The following is a 12,976-nucleotide window of genomic DNA, read 5'->3' on the forward strand; positions in this document are numbered from 1 at the left end:
TATTCTGTGCTTCATTTACTTTTACAAGGACTGAAATGACTCTTATTCTAGACAGCTAACTACAGACAAATTCAGGTGGGCATAGAGCCATGAGCTAGATTTGCCTGATCTGTAACTCTCATGAGGTTTTGAGCTCTTCTATTAAACTCATGCAACTGAAGAGGACGCATAATAGGATTCAGGAGACAGGAAAAGAAAACTTTTCATATTCACTGCTTCTGGTTTTTCCTGCACTTATTTATGTCAAAAAGGTGCAGCCAAGTTCCACAGGCATGAACATAGGTGCTGCACCCTGCCAAAGATAAGCATTGATGGTACAGAGGTCCTGTAGATTCTCATTTGGGGATGCCTTTCTACTGTAAACAGGCACAAGCATAATGGGTCACTCCTTATTACCTTTTCTGCTGGTGACAAAGGCTTTGGGCTTTTGATGACCACAAAGACAAATGGCAGGAACTGTGCAACTCCAGTGGCAAAAGCCATATAAAACTAGGGCTGCAGTCAAGGAACAAGATGGAGTGGGGAAACTTACAAGGAGACAGCCCACTGTTCAGCTTCACTGTGCAGGCAGGTAGCAGAACAGTTTCTTCCAAGAAGAGACATCTATTATAGTTTCATCACACCAAGGACTTTGGGATGCTTTACATGTTTTCTCCATTCGTTTTATCTTCACACAAGATGAATTAGGCAGAGAGAGGGATTGCCCCGAGAAACCTGAAAGCTCAATGGGAATTTGGACTGAAGACTCCCCTGCTTAGCTTCCGAGATATGGCCAGCCTTGACCATCCAGGTGAGGACCTGGCTTTTCTAGGTATTTCTCAGTTTCCACTAGAAAGCACGTTAATGCTTTCCTATCTTTTTACCACTGCATTTGGATGCGTATAGAAAGCTCTTCCAGTCTTGCCTTATCTCATAGCCCTGAACAGAATTGCCATGGGCCAGTAAGAGCAAAGACCTTTCTCTGAATATTTCTTACCAGTTTGGTCTGCCATGCTACATTCTAGTCATGCTGCCTAGAAGCAGTTCTCACCATCTCCAAAAGAGAAGTCTCCTTTCTAAGCACCCTCAGTTTTTAATTTGGAGATGTCAGGGGCTGAAACGTAACATTTTTAACACCCAAAGCCCATGCTCTCATACATCGGAGCCACTGTGCTTCTCAAGTCAAGAAAGAATCTGCCACAAAATCAGGTAAAGTAGCAGGAAACAGAGCAAAAAAAAGAGAGAGAAAGCTTTGTTCTAAAAAAAATTCCTAAAATAATTTTATTTCATAAAATTTTGTTGATAGGAAGACAGATATACAATGCAATGATTTCGTCTACAGAGATATTTTATACATCATGAAAGCAGTTTGGATCTAGAGTGCACCAGCACTCCAGTGTTTTCTACACACGAGAGCTTCTCTCTCTGCACCTTGTTCTTCAGGATTATTATAGAGGGACAAGACAAACCCCACGCTTCCATCCCATGGGAAATATTCTCACAGTGATTTGCTGCTCAGAACCATGACTGGGGGAGAGGAGAACAAAAAAGGCTCAAAAAGTTGAAGTGGAGGGGAGAGAAGGCAGAGGCATGAACACTGTACTTGGATTTCCATGACATGGTCTCCTGACATGCCAATTACAGTCCACCCTCTCTTAACAACCATACTGACTTGCCAGTAAGGTGAGCAAATCCAGTTAGGAGGCTGGGGTGCATGAAACTTTAAATTTAGAAGAGAAAAGTGCATAGCAGAGAGAAGTTCATCTGGCTGCAACCTCTCTCAGTGATGGGGTGAGGGAGAAGCCATGTGTCACAAAATCCCATTTGTGATGTAACTACTGAAAGATTCAAGGTCTGGCCCCTCTCTTGCACTGAATCACCCTGCTCCCCGATGTTTGGCAATTAGGGACGAAATGGTAGTATAAGTGTATCAAGGCCTCTTTTCTCAAGATCAATCCAGCACAGGGTCACCTGGGACATCTTCAGCTGTGTGAGCTAGCAGTCAAAATGGGCTAGCATGTACACCCATGACCATTCATAATGAAAGAGAAGTAGAAGCTCAGCCAGGAACCAGCAATCGAAACAAAACGGCTTACATTAAAGCCTGCCCCCCAACCCCATAATCATTACCTCCCCCCTCCCATCCAGGGCGCCCTTCTTAACCATTCCATAAAAACTCATTTTAAAAAAGAACAGGCATCCCATTTGCTTCTGCCGTTTAAAAAAGTCACATTTCAGCCCTTTTCTGATAAAATAAAATTTAGAACCATCAAATACAGTTTTGCTGCAGGGTTTAGAAAAGGCAACTTTTTTGCTCGAACTTTGAAAAATCATTTTTTAAAAAAAGAAAAATAAAGAGGAAGCGATGACTCTTTAAAAAAAAAAAGCATTATATCCCATGCCACTGCTCCCCCAAGGCAACGACGTCATTGCAGGCTTTGCAGTTCCTGTTAAACAGGCAGAAGTTTTGTGTTTTTAAGCAATGTTTATAGCAAGTTTGTTTTTACTGTCCTCTGAAAAAGGAAATGACAAGTTTTTACAAGACTCAACACGTGCCATTTAAAATATATACAATTCCGCCATAGGACAACAGAAAAATTGGTCAGTAGTGATTCTGAATATTAGCTAAGCCAAAAGGACATAAAACAATAATGTGTCAGTTTCCTGCCAGGATGGTATTGGTTTTTGAGCTTTGTATACAGTGAACACACAGACAGACAGACACACACACAGACACACACACACAGGCACACACACACACACACACACACACACACTTTGCTAGTTGCAGATCTCTTGCTTAGAGATCTCTTTGCTAGTTGCAGATCTCTTGCTAAGAAGTCCAGTCTTCTTTCTTCCTTGACAAAGCGATATTAAACAGTTCACAGAACATATTTACAGTAGACAACATGGCCAGAGATTGCAGAACAGGAATTGTGGGGTGCATTATCCATTCGTATGATGGAACCTTGTATGACACATCTGGGCAACAGGGCGAATCCCTGACTACAAGCCGTATTGCTGATTGCGTGAGGTATAGTGTTTTGTTGATGGGTTTTTTTTTTCATTTTCCCATTGAGATCCAATGGCACTTGAGACAAATTCCTTCCGATGTCGCGCTACTTTTGAAAAAGGCTCTAATCCTACACCCCTTTCTGTTCCCTGCAGAAAGTCACTTCCTGGATATGTTATGAAGGCAAATCTTGAGCGAACTTCAAGGTCCCTCCTCGCTGGGTTAACACAGCAAACACTGCAATCCTCTCCTTTTCTGATGGTATTGCTTTGTTTGAAAAAGAAAAAGAGACCACATTCATGGCCGATGATACCTGCAACAAAGGAGAAAAAAACCCACAGTTAATATTTGAAAGATGGTAAAAGAAATCCATTCCATCTAGGCCCAAAGAAGATGAGTAGCCAAAATGGCTGATTACACTGTAGGAAAGTTTTGTGAAGAGTTCTAACACAGGAACACATGAAACTGCTGTATGAGTTGGACAACTGGTTTATTAGGGCCAATACTGTCCGCTCAGACTGGCAGTGGTTCTCCAGGATCTCAGGCAGAGAGGCTTTTCACATCACCTGCCACTCAACGTGGCCTCAGTTGACTTTATACTTCATTCAAACACCTTACATCTCCCAAAATTTTCTGTCCTTTCTACCTGAACAGGACTTGTAGGTCTTTCCTGGCTTTACAGGAAGAGGAGGAAGAAAAAGAGGAAGAGGGGGTTGGATGTATACCTTCCCTTCCTTTCCTGTAAGGAGGACCAAGGCAGTTTACAAACTCCTTTCCCTTTCTCATCCCACAACAGAAACCTTGTGAAGTAGGTGGAGCAGAGAGAGTTCTGAACAAATTGTGATTAGCCCAAGGTCACCCCTCAGGAGTGTAGTAGTGGGAAAACAAATCTGGTTTACCAGATAAGAGTTCACAGTTCATGTGAAGGAGCAGGAAATTAAATCTGGTTCTCCAGATTACAGTCCACCTGCTCTTACCCACTACACCATGCTGGCTCTCAAAAGAAAGAGACTTTATTTTTCCTAGGTGGAGAAACTAATGTAGTACCACTTGCTTCAGAAAGAAGCAAGCATCATTTGAATCTGCTCATCACTTAGCATACATTGCTGGCTTGAACAGGACTCAGTATCATGACCTAACTGCCTTTGTCTCCAAGCACTTTTAGGACTTAATGTTTTTTGTAACATCCAGTTTGATGAAGAGTTCTGGAGAACGCCGTTGCACACTGTCACATGTCTCATAGATGAATTGTGTTTTTGGTTTTAGGTGTCAACTACTGTGTGTGTAAAATGCTGTGAAGTTGCAACTGACTTATGGTGACCCTGTAAGGTTTTCAAGGCAAGAGAGGAGCACAGGTGGCTTGCCATTACCTGCATCTGCAATCCTGGACTATCTTGGTGGTCTTCCACCCAAGAACTAACCAGGGGCAACCCTGCTTAGCTTTTCTAGGTCTGATGAGATCAGGCTCACCAGGGCCATCTGGTCAGGGCTACTGCAGATAGACCTGGTAGTTTTACACAAGTATCTGATTCGCACTGCACTACAGTTTCCTATCTGTGGCACCTTCCGCACATGCAAAATAATGCACTTTCAATCCACTTTGCAGCTGGATTTTACTGTGTGGAATAGCAAAATCCACTTGCAAACAATTGTGAAAGTGGATTGAAAATGCATTATTCTGTATGTGCAGAAGGGGCCTGAGATTATTATATCATCATCATCATCAACCTTTTATTGGCATGAGTTTAAAATACAACAGAGAGATTGAGGAGAATCAAGTTAAAATAAGTAAATAAAATAAGTAAAAGAATTTCCAGCAGTTAAAACAATAAATAAATAAATAAACTAAAATCTGTGGCGAATCTGTTGTGCCAGCGCCTAGGGCAGGGGTCGGGAACGTGCGGCTCGGGAGCCGCATGCGGCTCCCCCGCCCCTGCACAGTGGCTCCGGACACAACACAGCTGTCCGGGAGCAGGGACTCTCCCCTCCCCGGACCTCACCGAGGTCATCCCCCGACTGCGGGCGCTCCAGCAAGTGAGAGCGCCATGGAGACGGCTGGCGGCAGCCCTCCTCCTGCTAAGGTCGACAGCAGCAGGGAGCGGCAGGCAGCTACCGAGCCTGGCCCCAGCCAGCTGGCTGGGACCAGAGGGAGGACAGGGCCGCTGGCGGTGGCGTGGCGTGGAGGCAGCAGACTTGGCCGAATCGGCCAGGGCGGTGAGCGGCAAGGGGAGTCGTGCCCGCTCAGCGGGACGACGGCCACAGCCGCAGAGGGCACCAGCAGGCACTGGAACCGATGCCTGGACAGGCGAGGAGGAGGGAGGGAAGCAGGAGGAGGAACCCAACACCCAGACGGGGCCGAGGTGGAGAGGACTTGGCAAGCTCTGGAGGGAATAAAAGGTGGAGGGCTGCACGCGGAAGAGGTCAGTGTGCTGAGTAGCGAGACGAAGAGGGAGAAGGACATGAGAAACCGGGAGAAAGAAAAAGGACGAGGTGGGGAAAACGGAGGAGAAGGTGGTGCCAGGGAAAGTCAGAAAGAGGGGAGCACTCCGTGCCAGACAACTCAGAGGTCCTGGTGTCCCAAGTCTCACCCCAGCTGCCCAGGCAAGCTGTGGCCACAATGACTGCCACAGCAGGCATGCAGCTGCCGCCACTGAGCCATCCGCTACAAAAAAAGGGTTCCCTCCACATCTTCTCTCCCTCCAGTGCACGCGCCCACGAGGCTCCACCCTTTCCCCCGCACACCCCCACAAAAAAATGTTCAAAATGTGTTCTCTACACAAATAAAATACAATTTTCTCTGTAAAGTGTAAAGGCAACCCCCCACCCCCCCCCACCCCATATACAGGGCTATCCTCATTTCAAATGTCAAAAAGTATCTGCGGCTCCAAGTGCCCTCCCCTCTGTGGAAAATGGGTCCAAATGGCTCCCTGGGTGACAAAGGTTCCCGACCCCTGGTCTAGGGATCTCTGAGGAGAGTGATCACAAAGCAGATAGAAAGATTTGACCTTGTCTGATGCGTAGGCATCGTTCTCAGTGTATGGGTCTACATGTTGTCTTCTAGATGAAGCATATAGTTCGCAATCTGGGAGGGTGTGCTCGATTGTTTCGATGGCTTTTTTGTGAGCAGGGGCACGTTCTTTGTTGGTACGGGATCTGAAGAAGTCTGCCGCTCAGGACTGCTGAGGGTAGGGCGTTCAGTCGGGCTAGCATTCGGGTACGTTGGAGGTGCGGCGAAGATATGTTGTAGAAATACCTTGGTAGCCCTTTGCTGAAGGGGGGAAGGTAGGAGCCCTCCGGCAAAATGCCCTTCATGTGCTGAGATTATTATATTCCGGCGGAGTATTATTTTACATTCCTGATTCTAGTAGGCTCCCCCATTTCCTGGAGGACCACCTTCCCTTCTTTATTAACATGACACCTCCTCAGTGAGGGTATTCAGTGCCATTTCAAAAAGTGAGCCTTCTGTGCTTGGGTTGGCTCCCGCCACAGGCTAGAAATTTAAAGAAGTAGGCTGTTTCTCCACAGCCGCAGAGCCACCGCACACTGAAAACCTGACTGTATCAAGGAGAACCCTGGGGAACACTATAAGGCACAGTGGGAATGCAACCAAATGGGCCTCGCCGCTTACACACCGAGTGAACTGCTTGCTGTCTTCATGGACTTCCATTTCAGAGCTTTTGAATTCATTCAGCTCCTTCCGGATGGCAGCCTGCATGGGGAGGGGGGAAGGAGAGAGAGAGAAGAGGTATTGTTACAAATATGGATATCACTAGGTTGCTCCAATCCCACTCCTGTGACTTCTTTCATTAGTTACTCTCAAAACCCTGCTCTGGCCAGATTTTTCTGTCTGAGTGCCATCTTATTCAAGACCAGAACAGCCCTTTCCTTGGCCACTGTGTTACATTTCGCTTCAGGCACTCTTTGATCATGAGCCAGAATCAGAGCTGAAAAGAAAGAATCTGGTCAGGAGCCCAGAAAGGTCCCTACGCAGAAAGCAAGGAAAGCTGCTGTCCAGCTTCCTTACTGTGAACATTATTTTTATTTATTTACTTTCTCACATGTCTGCCTACACATTTGTTTATCACAATTATAGCTTGTAAATTTTTCATATCAGCAAATGCCAACTTTAGCTTTTCAAAGTCTATTTTCCACTGGCTAAGAAGGATGTAACTCTGCTCAGAATGACGATACATGCGAGTGCATGTATTCTCTAAGCAATCAGGGCCTCGGACAGCTCCCAATAATATAAACAGGCTATTCCCCATGCAGTTGATAAAAGCCAGTGAATCAGGTCATCCACAAACATGGGGCTCAGTGGACTCCATGGGCATGCAGAAAAATATGATACCAAACATTATCTAAATAGATAGTTGTTGAGAGTGGCCATCTCATCCAATGCCCCTTGTTGGGCGTGTTCCTTCCCTCCTTCCCCATCACGGTGGGTGTCATTACCGTCCTCACCCTGGGTGGTCGCAGGGCGGCTTATGGCCTGTAAGCGCTGTAACCCTACGTCCTTTCTGTCTTCAACTTTCTCCAACCTTACACCTCTCCTCTCTCTCTCTAGCACTCCTCTCATCCACTACCCCTTTTGTCGCCCCTTCCCTTCCATTTAACCTTCCCGCCGCCCACTGTGTCCCACCTCTTCCCCCCACTGCTGCCCCAATCATGTGTGGCTTGCGGGGTTGCAGCCCGGCCAGCCCTCGGCCGCCAATCCTCATCCTGCCTTTCAAGGCAGGGGCGGGGCTGCCGTGCACCCTCATTCGCCGTCCCGGCTGCTGGGTGGCTCAGCGGGGCTCTGGCACACCTGGTGCTGCAGGCTCCTGCTTGGGACGAGCGCAGGAGGTCCCTGCTTGGGACGGGGGAGATGCTTCTTGGCCCTCGGGGCCATCTTGGGCAGCAGCCGGCCTAAGTCTGGGAGCGGGGCCTTCATTGGGTGCCCCTCCATCCCCCTCTGAGACTCAGGGCCAAGCCAACTGGCTGGTGCAAGGCCATGGTCAGCTCCGGGGGAGGGACCCTTGAATGGGTCCAAGTGGGGAGCTGCGTCCCTGGACAGTTGTGGACTGAGCATGCTTCAGCAGGGGCTGAATGTCATTGTAACAGGGGGTGGGGTAGAATCAGTCTGTTTGCTTTGAGAATTCTGAAGCAGTAAAATGGAGTGTCTAAATTAACTCCTTCCACTCCCTCCAGCCATTCCTCACAATCTGTCCCTGGCCTGTATCCTGTCACTTAGCAAAATTAAAAGCCTTCATCCAGCTTAAGGAGACATCTTTCCACTTAGTTCTCTTCCTTAGTGCAGGTGGTATGGTCCTAGGTCAGTGCCTCTGCTTGGCATGTAGTAAGATCCTGCACATTCCTGATAGCTCCAGATAAAAGGCCAGGCAGTAGGCAATGTGAAAGACCTCAACCCAAGTCCCTGGAGAGCAGATGCCAGTCAGAGTAGACCCTATGGACCTTGACAGTCCAATGATCTAAGGCTGCCTTGTGTGCTCATTGATTTAGGAGAGAGAATGTAGCTCACTGGTGGAGCATCTGTTTGGCAAGCAGAAGATTGTAGATGCATCTCCAGTTAAAGAGACCCGTATCAGATGATATGGAAGACCTCCACCAGAGACCCTGGAGAACTGCTGCCAGTCAGAAGAGGTGCAAATGACTTTGATCAACTGCCTGACTCAACAGAAGGCAGTTTCATGAGCTGCTCTGCCAAACCAGTCACTTAAACCAGATGAAGGCATCATGCTTTGCTGAGTAGAGTGGTAGGATAAAGGCCGTTTTATCTAATGCGCAGTCTCCATAAACAGCAAAACCAGGCCTCATCCGCACGCAGGGGAGACCTTGTTCAAGCAGGCTCCCAGTTTGTGCATGAATGAACCCCACAGTTTTCCTTCACTGATAATTCCTGCTCTGTTCGCTGCATTTACTTGCACCTGTTTGGTTTTGCACAGGAGGTGTCAATGACACAGGGGTGAGTGGGTAAGATGGTACTGCAGGAGTCATGAGAAATGGAGGAAAGGGGGGCAGGGAGAACGCTGCTTACAGCTCTTTGCACTTCCATTTTGATGGCAAGTGCTGTCAAGTCGCAGCTGACCTACAGCGATCTTGTAGTTTTCAGGTTTGCCATTGCCTGCATCTGCACAGCATCCTAGACTTCCTTGCTGGTCTCCTATCCAAGTACTAATCAGGACTAACCTTGCTCAGCTTCCAAGATCTGACTAGCCTGGCCCATTCAGGTCAGGGCATTGGTCTTCCATACCTACAGGCAGCGCCCAAGTTTAAACAGTGCCCCATCCAAAACTCAAACAGTGCATCGTTCCCCACCCCCATCTCTCACCTTGTCAGCAGGTGTTAATTTTGTCCAAGGCTTGTCAGCTCGCCTGTCGTAGTCCTGAGCATCTGTTACTTCAACGTACTCATTGAACGTCAAGATCTTCCTTGCCTGCAGCTCAGCCACTGTGGGCCTTTGGCTAAGCTAAAAAAGGGCACAGAGAAGATCCATTTGTGTCCCTTCAGTAAAGCCACGCTCCTTTTTTGTGATCAGAACAACTATGAAAGACATTGCATTGCTCGGCTGATTATTCTGTCTGCCCAATAAGGGTGAGGGGGAACACCGGGCAGCTTGTATGGAAAGAGCGCGAGCGCACGCGCACGCGCGCGCACACACACACACCATATAGACCTCTCCATCACTTTACACAAAGAAAGAAATTCCCTTTTCAAGCACAGCATTCTCCAACCTCCCACTGCTCAGTGCTACACACATGCCAAAGTCAATGCCGCCAGAAGCCTGAATTGAACCCAAGAACAAATCTTATGAATCCCCACCCACATGTAGCGTGCTTCAATGAGCCAACTGCCACAGAGTGCATTAATAAAAGCATGCAGAGTTCCAATACCTTTCGGGTGAGCCTCCGTTTGATTTCCCTCTTTTCCGCCTGCCGGTCAGCCTCATTTTTTGCTGTTGGGAAGAACAATCTGATGAGCTTCTGAAGAAACACTTTGCCTCAGAAACGCCAACTGAGTGTGAATTAATAACACAGCCAAACACTGAGAGAGGCAGGGCTATAGCTATTTGCTGAAGGACAAAACCATATTAGAGAAGTCAGAGGCACATGGCCTCTATGTGTATATAGATAGGAAAGATGATGAGTGGGTGGGTGGATGTATGGATGGAATTATAGTATCATGTATGTACCATGTTTCCCCGAAAATAAGACAGGGTCATATATTAATTTTTGCACCAAAAGATGCATTAGGGCTTATTTTTGGGGTAGGGCTTATTTTAGGGGAAATACAGTACCTTCACAATTCATTAAGGTGGGCTCTCACAGCCCGTTGCTTCCCCATCTCATGTGATGCAAGCTGCATCCTCATTGGCAGGGAGCACCCTGCTGGATCGAACCATCCTGAGCTGTAACTACCAGTAGGGCTTATATTTCAAGCATCCTCCAAAAATCATGATAGGTCTTATTTTCGGGATAGGTCTTATTTTCGGGGAAACACAGATTTCAAATTCTGAAATCAACTCATCTCCAGTTCATATCCTCTGCTCTGCCAATGATGACTGAACCGGACATTGTAGCCTGCTGCACTCAACCAATTCAGATACCACTGTGAGACTTGCAGGCTCAAATCCCCATTGACTCCACGAAGCTCACCTTGGGCCAGCCGCACACTGTTGGCCCGCCCTACTTCACAGCAGAATACACCAGCACAGGGCAGCAGCACCATGAAGTCGAGCAAATTTTATTCCAGTTTAAGCATAAGCTGTAAAAAATGTTGTTGGTCGTCAAGGTGTAGGTGGACCCGTATTATTGCTGCCAGAGACTAACACGACTACTCACCTGGAACTACCTCCCAGGTTTATTGTGAAGACAAAATGAATTAGAGAACTGTGTACAGCATCCTAAAAATTCTTTAAAGGAAAAACAGGGTAAAAAATATTTAATGTGTTTATTTAACCTTCATTTATACCCAACCTTTCTCTCCAATGGGGACCCAAAACAGCTTACTCTGTTCTTCCATTTTATCTTCACAACAACCTGGCGAGGTAGGTTTGGCCAAGAGTGTGTGGTTGGCATAAGGTGAGCTTCTACAGCAGAATGGGAATTCAAACCTGGGTCTTCCAAATGCTAGTCTGACAGTACTATACACGCTGCCTCTCATCCCAGACCCTTCTGACATTTCCCCATCCTCTTCATTGTTGCAATTCATTGCATTCCTAACAAATGATCCCTCTTTCCCTTACATCCTTCCTAAGCAGAAGAAATAAGTGGTATCACAAAGAAAGGGATCTTTTCTTTAAAAAAAAAAAGAGAACTCCACTGAAAATGCTTCTGCCCTCACGTGGCAAGCCCTTCCTTTGAAACATTATTCATTAGCTGCAATCTAGGTCACCTGTGGCAGCGCTTCAGCCTGCTAGGAACATAATGAAACTCCAGTGCAAGCAAGAGGCAGGGCAGGAAGAATGTTGCGCAGCAGGTGTAGCAAGTGAAGTTTCTGCTCTGTATTTGTGGGACAGCAGCCAAAGACTGTGCCTTGCAGCTAGGTGGCAGCAAGCACCATCAAGTCACGGTGGCTCATGGTGGCCCCGTAAGTCAAGATATGAACAGATGTGGTTTGCCATTGTGTATCTCTGTGTAGCAACCCTGGATGTCCCAAGTGGTCTCCCATCCAAGTACTAACCCAGTCATGCTAGCCCAGGGTTCTGCAACCTGCGGCTCTCCAGATGTTCATGGACTACAATTCCCATCAGCCCCTGCCACAAGGGCCAATTGGACATCTGGAGAGCCGCAGGTTGCAGACCCCTGTGCTAGCCCTTTCTGCACAGATGCTTTAAAACATGTTGCAGCAGGAAAGGGGAAGGGGGGGAGGGAGGGAGGGGAGGTATGCAAGGGAGGGGCCACTCTAGCTGAGGGAGAGGAGGGGGAGGATGGCATGCAAAGGAATGGAAGAGAGGGAGGGGTGGCACGCACCCCTCCCTCCCTCCAAGATCTGATGAGCTTGAGCTAGTCTGAAGTACTACATATTAGATGAAGGAACAGTAGTTAGAAAATCAGCTCTCACTTACGCTGAAGGATGTTCCTTTGCTCCAACTCTTCTGCTGATGGTCTCTGACTCAACCGCCTAATTTAAGAAAAGAATCACAAATGCAATGTTTTAGGGCAAACTGAAAGAATGACCGTTAACCCAGCCCATTCTCCAGTGATGGCTACTGATAAACTACAGCTTTCCAGCTCATTCACACTCAAAAGACAGTTTCAAAGACAGGTTAGACACCCCTTGTAGTGATGCACTGCTGACCCAGCAGCACCGTGGTAGAACGTTGGAACACCAACGGACCTACGGCCTTCTGGTCGCACCGCACTTCACTCCCTCAACCCATTATGAGTTACGGGTCATGAACTATCTCCCTCAGTCACCGAGCGTCCCAGAAAAACGGACAATAGTCTGCCCCAAAAGGTGAGGATTGAGCCCAGGCGGCTTACGCTACTTCTCCCTTGCAGTACGAGGCAGCCAGGGTGAAGTTGTGCATCACATGCTGATCTCCAGCCCTCCCAGCTCTCCCGGCTCTCCCGGACTCTCCCGTCCCGCCCTCTACCGCCCCAGTAGAATCATAATAAAAGGTGCCAGGAACCAGCACGCGGGAGATTAGCTAGGAACCACCGGACCTCCAGCGCTCCAGCTGCTGGCGATCTCCACCAGATAAAAGTCCTCCGCCTTCGTCTCGTTTCTTACGCTTCGACCACGCAATGGGTCAACTACAAGCTGGGTGCCTCAAACCGGGGAGATCCCTCGAGACCTCCCACCTCGCTCCCGTGCCTCGGGGAAAGGGCAGCGATACCGAAGTCCAGCTGGATCGGCGCATCCAGGGACCACCCGTTCCGGTATCGCTTCTGTCCTCTGGTCGGCGCGATTCAGAGACACCACGTCCCTAGGGACACTCTCGTCAAGCGGAACACCGGGTGAGTAAGGGAGCTTGCAAAGCAG

General features: G+C 47.9%; 1 protein-coding gene across 4 annotated transcripts in view; it reads right to left on the bottom strand.

The window, feature by feature from the left end:
• Positions 1–1,230: 1,230 nt before the first annotated feature.
• Positions 1,231–12,976, bottom strand: part of PHACTR4 (phosphatase and actin regulator 4) — a 122,364-nt gene continuing 110,618 nt past the window's right edge. For all 4 annotated transcript variants that reach the window (XM_048501322.1, XM_048501323.1, XM_048501324.1 and 1 more), the window contains 5 exons: positions 12,057–12,112; positions 9,883–9,944; positions 9,321–9,458; positions 6,625–6,701; positions 1,231–3,305 (listed from right to left, as the gene is read on the bottom strand). In XM_048501322.1, the coding sequence (XP_048357279.1) occupies positions 3,290–3,305; positions 6,625–6,701; positions 9,321–9,458; positions 9,883–9,944; positions 12,057–12,112 (349 nt within the window). In that variant the 3' untranslated portion in view covers positions 1,231–3,289. The remainder of the gene's footprint in view (positions 3,306–6,624; positions 6,702–9,320; positions 9,459–9,882; positions 9,945–12,056; positions 12,113–12,976) is intronic.

This window comes from Sphaerodactylus townsendi, linkage group LG06, assembly GCF_021028975.2.
Source record: "Sphaerodactylus townsendi isolate TG3544 linkage group LG06, MPM_Stown_v2.3, whole genome shotgun sequence".
Taxonomy (NCBI): domain Eukaryota; kingdom Metazoa; phylum Chordata; class Lepidosauria; order Squamata; family Sphaerodactylidae; genus Sphaerodactylus; species Sphaerodactylus townsendi.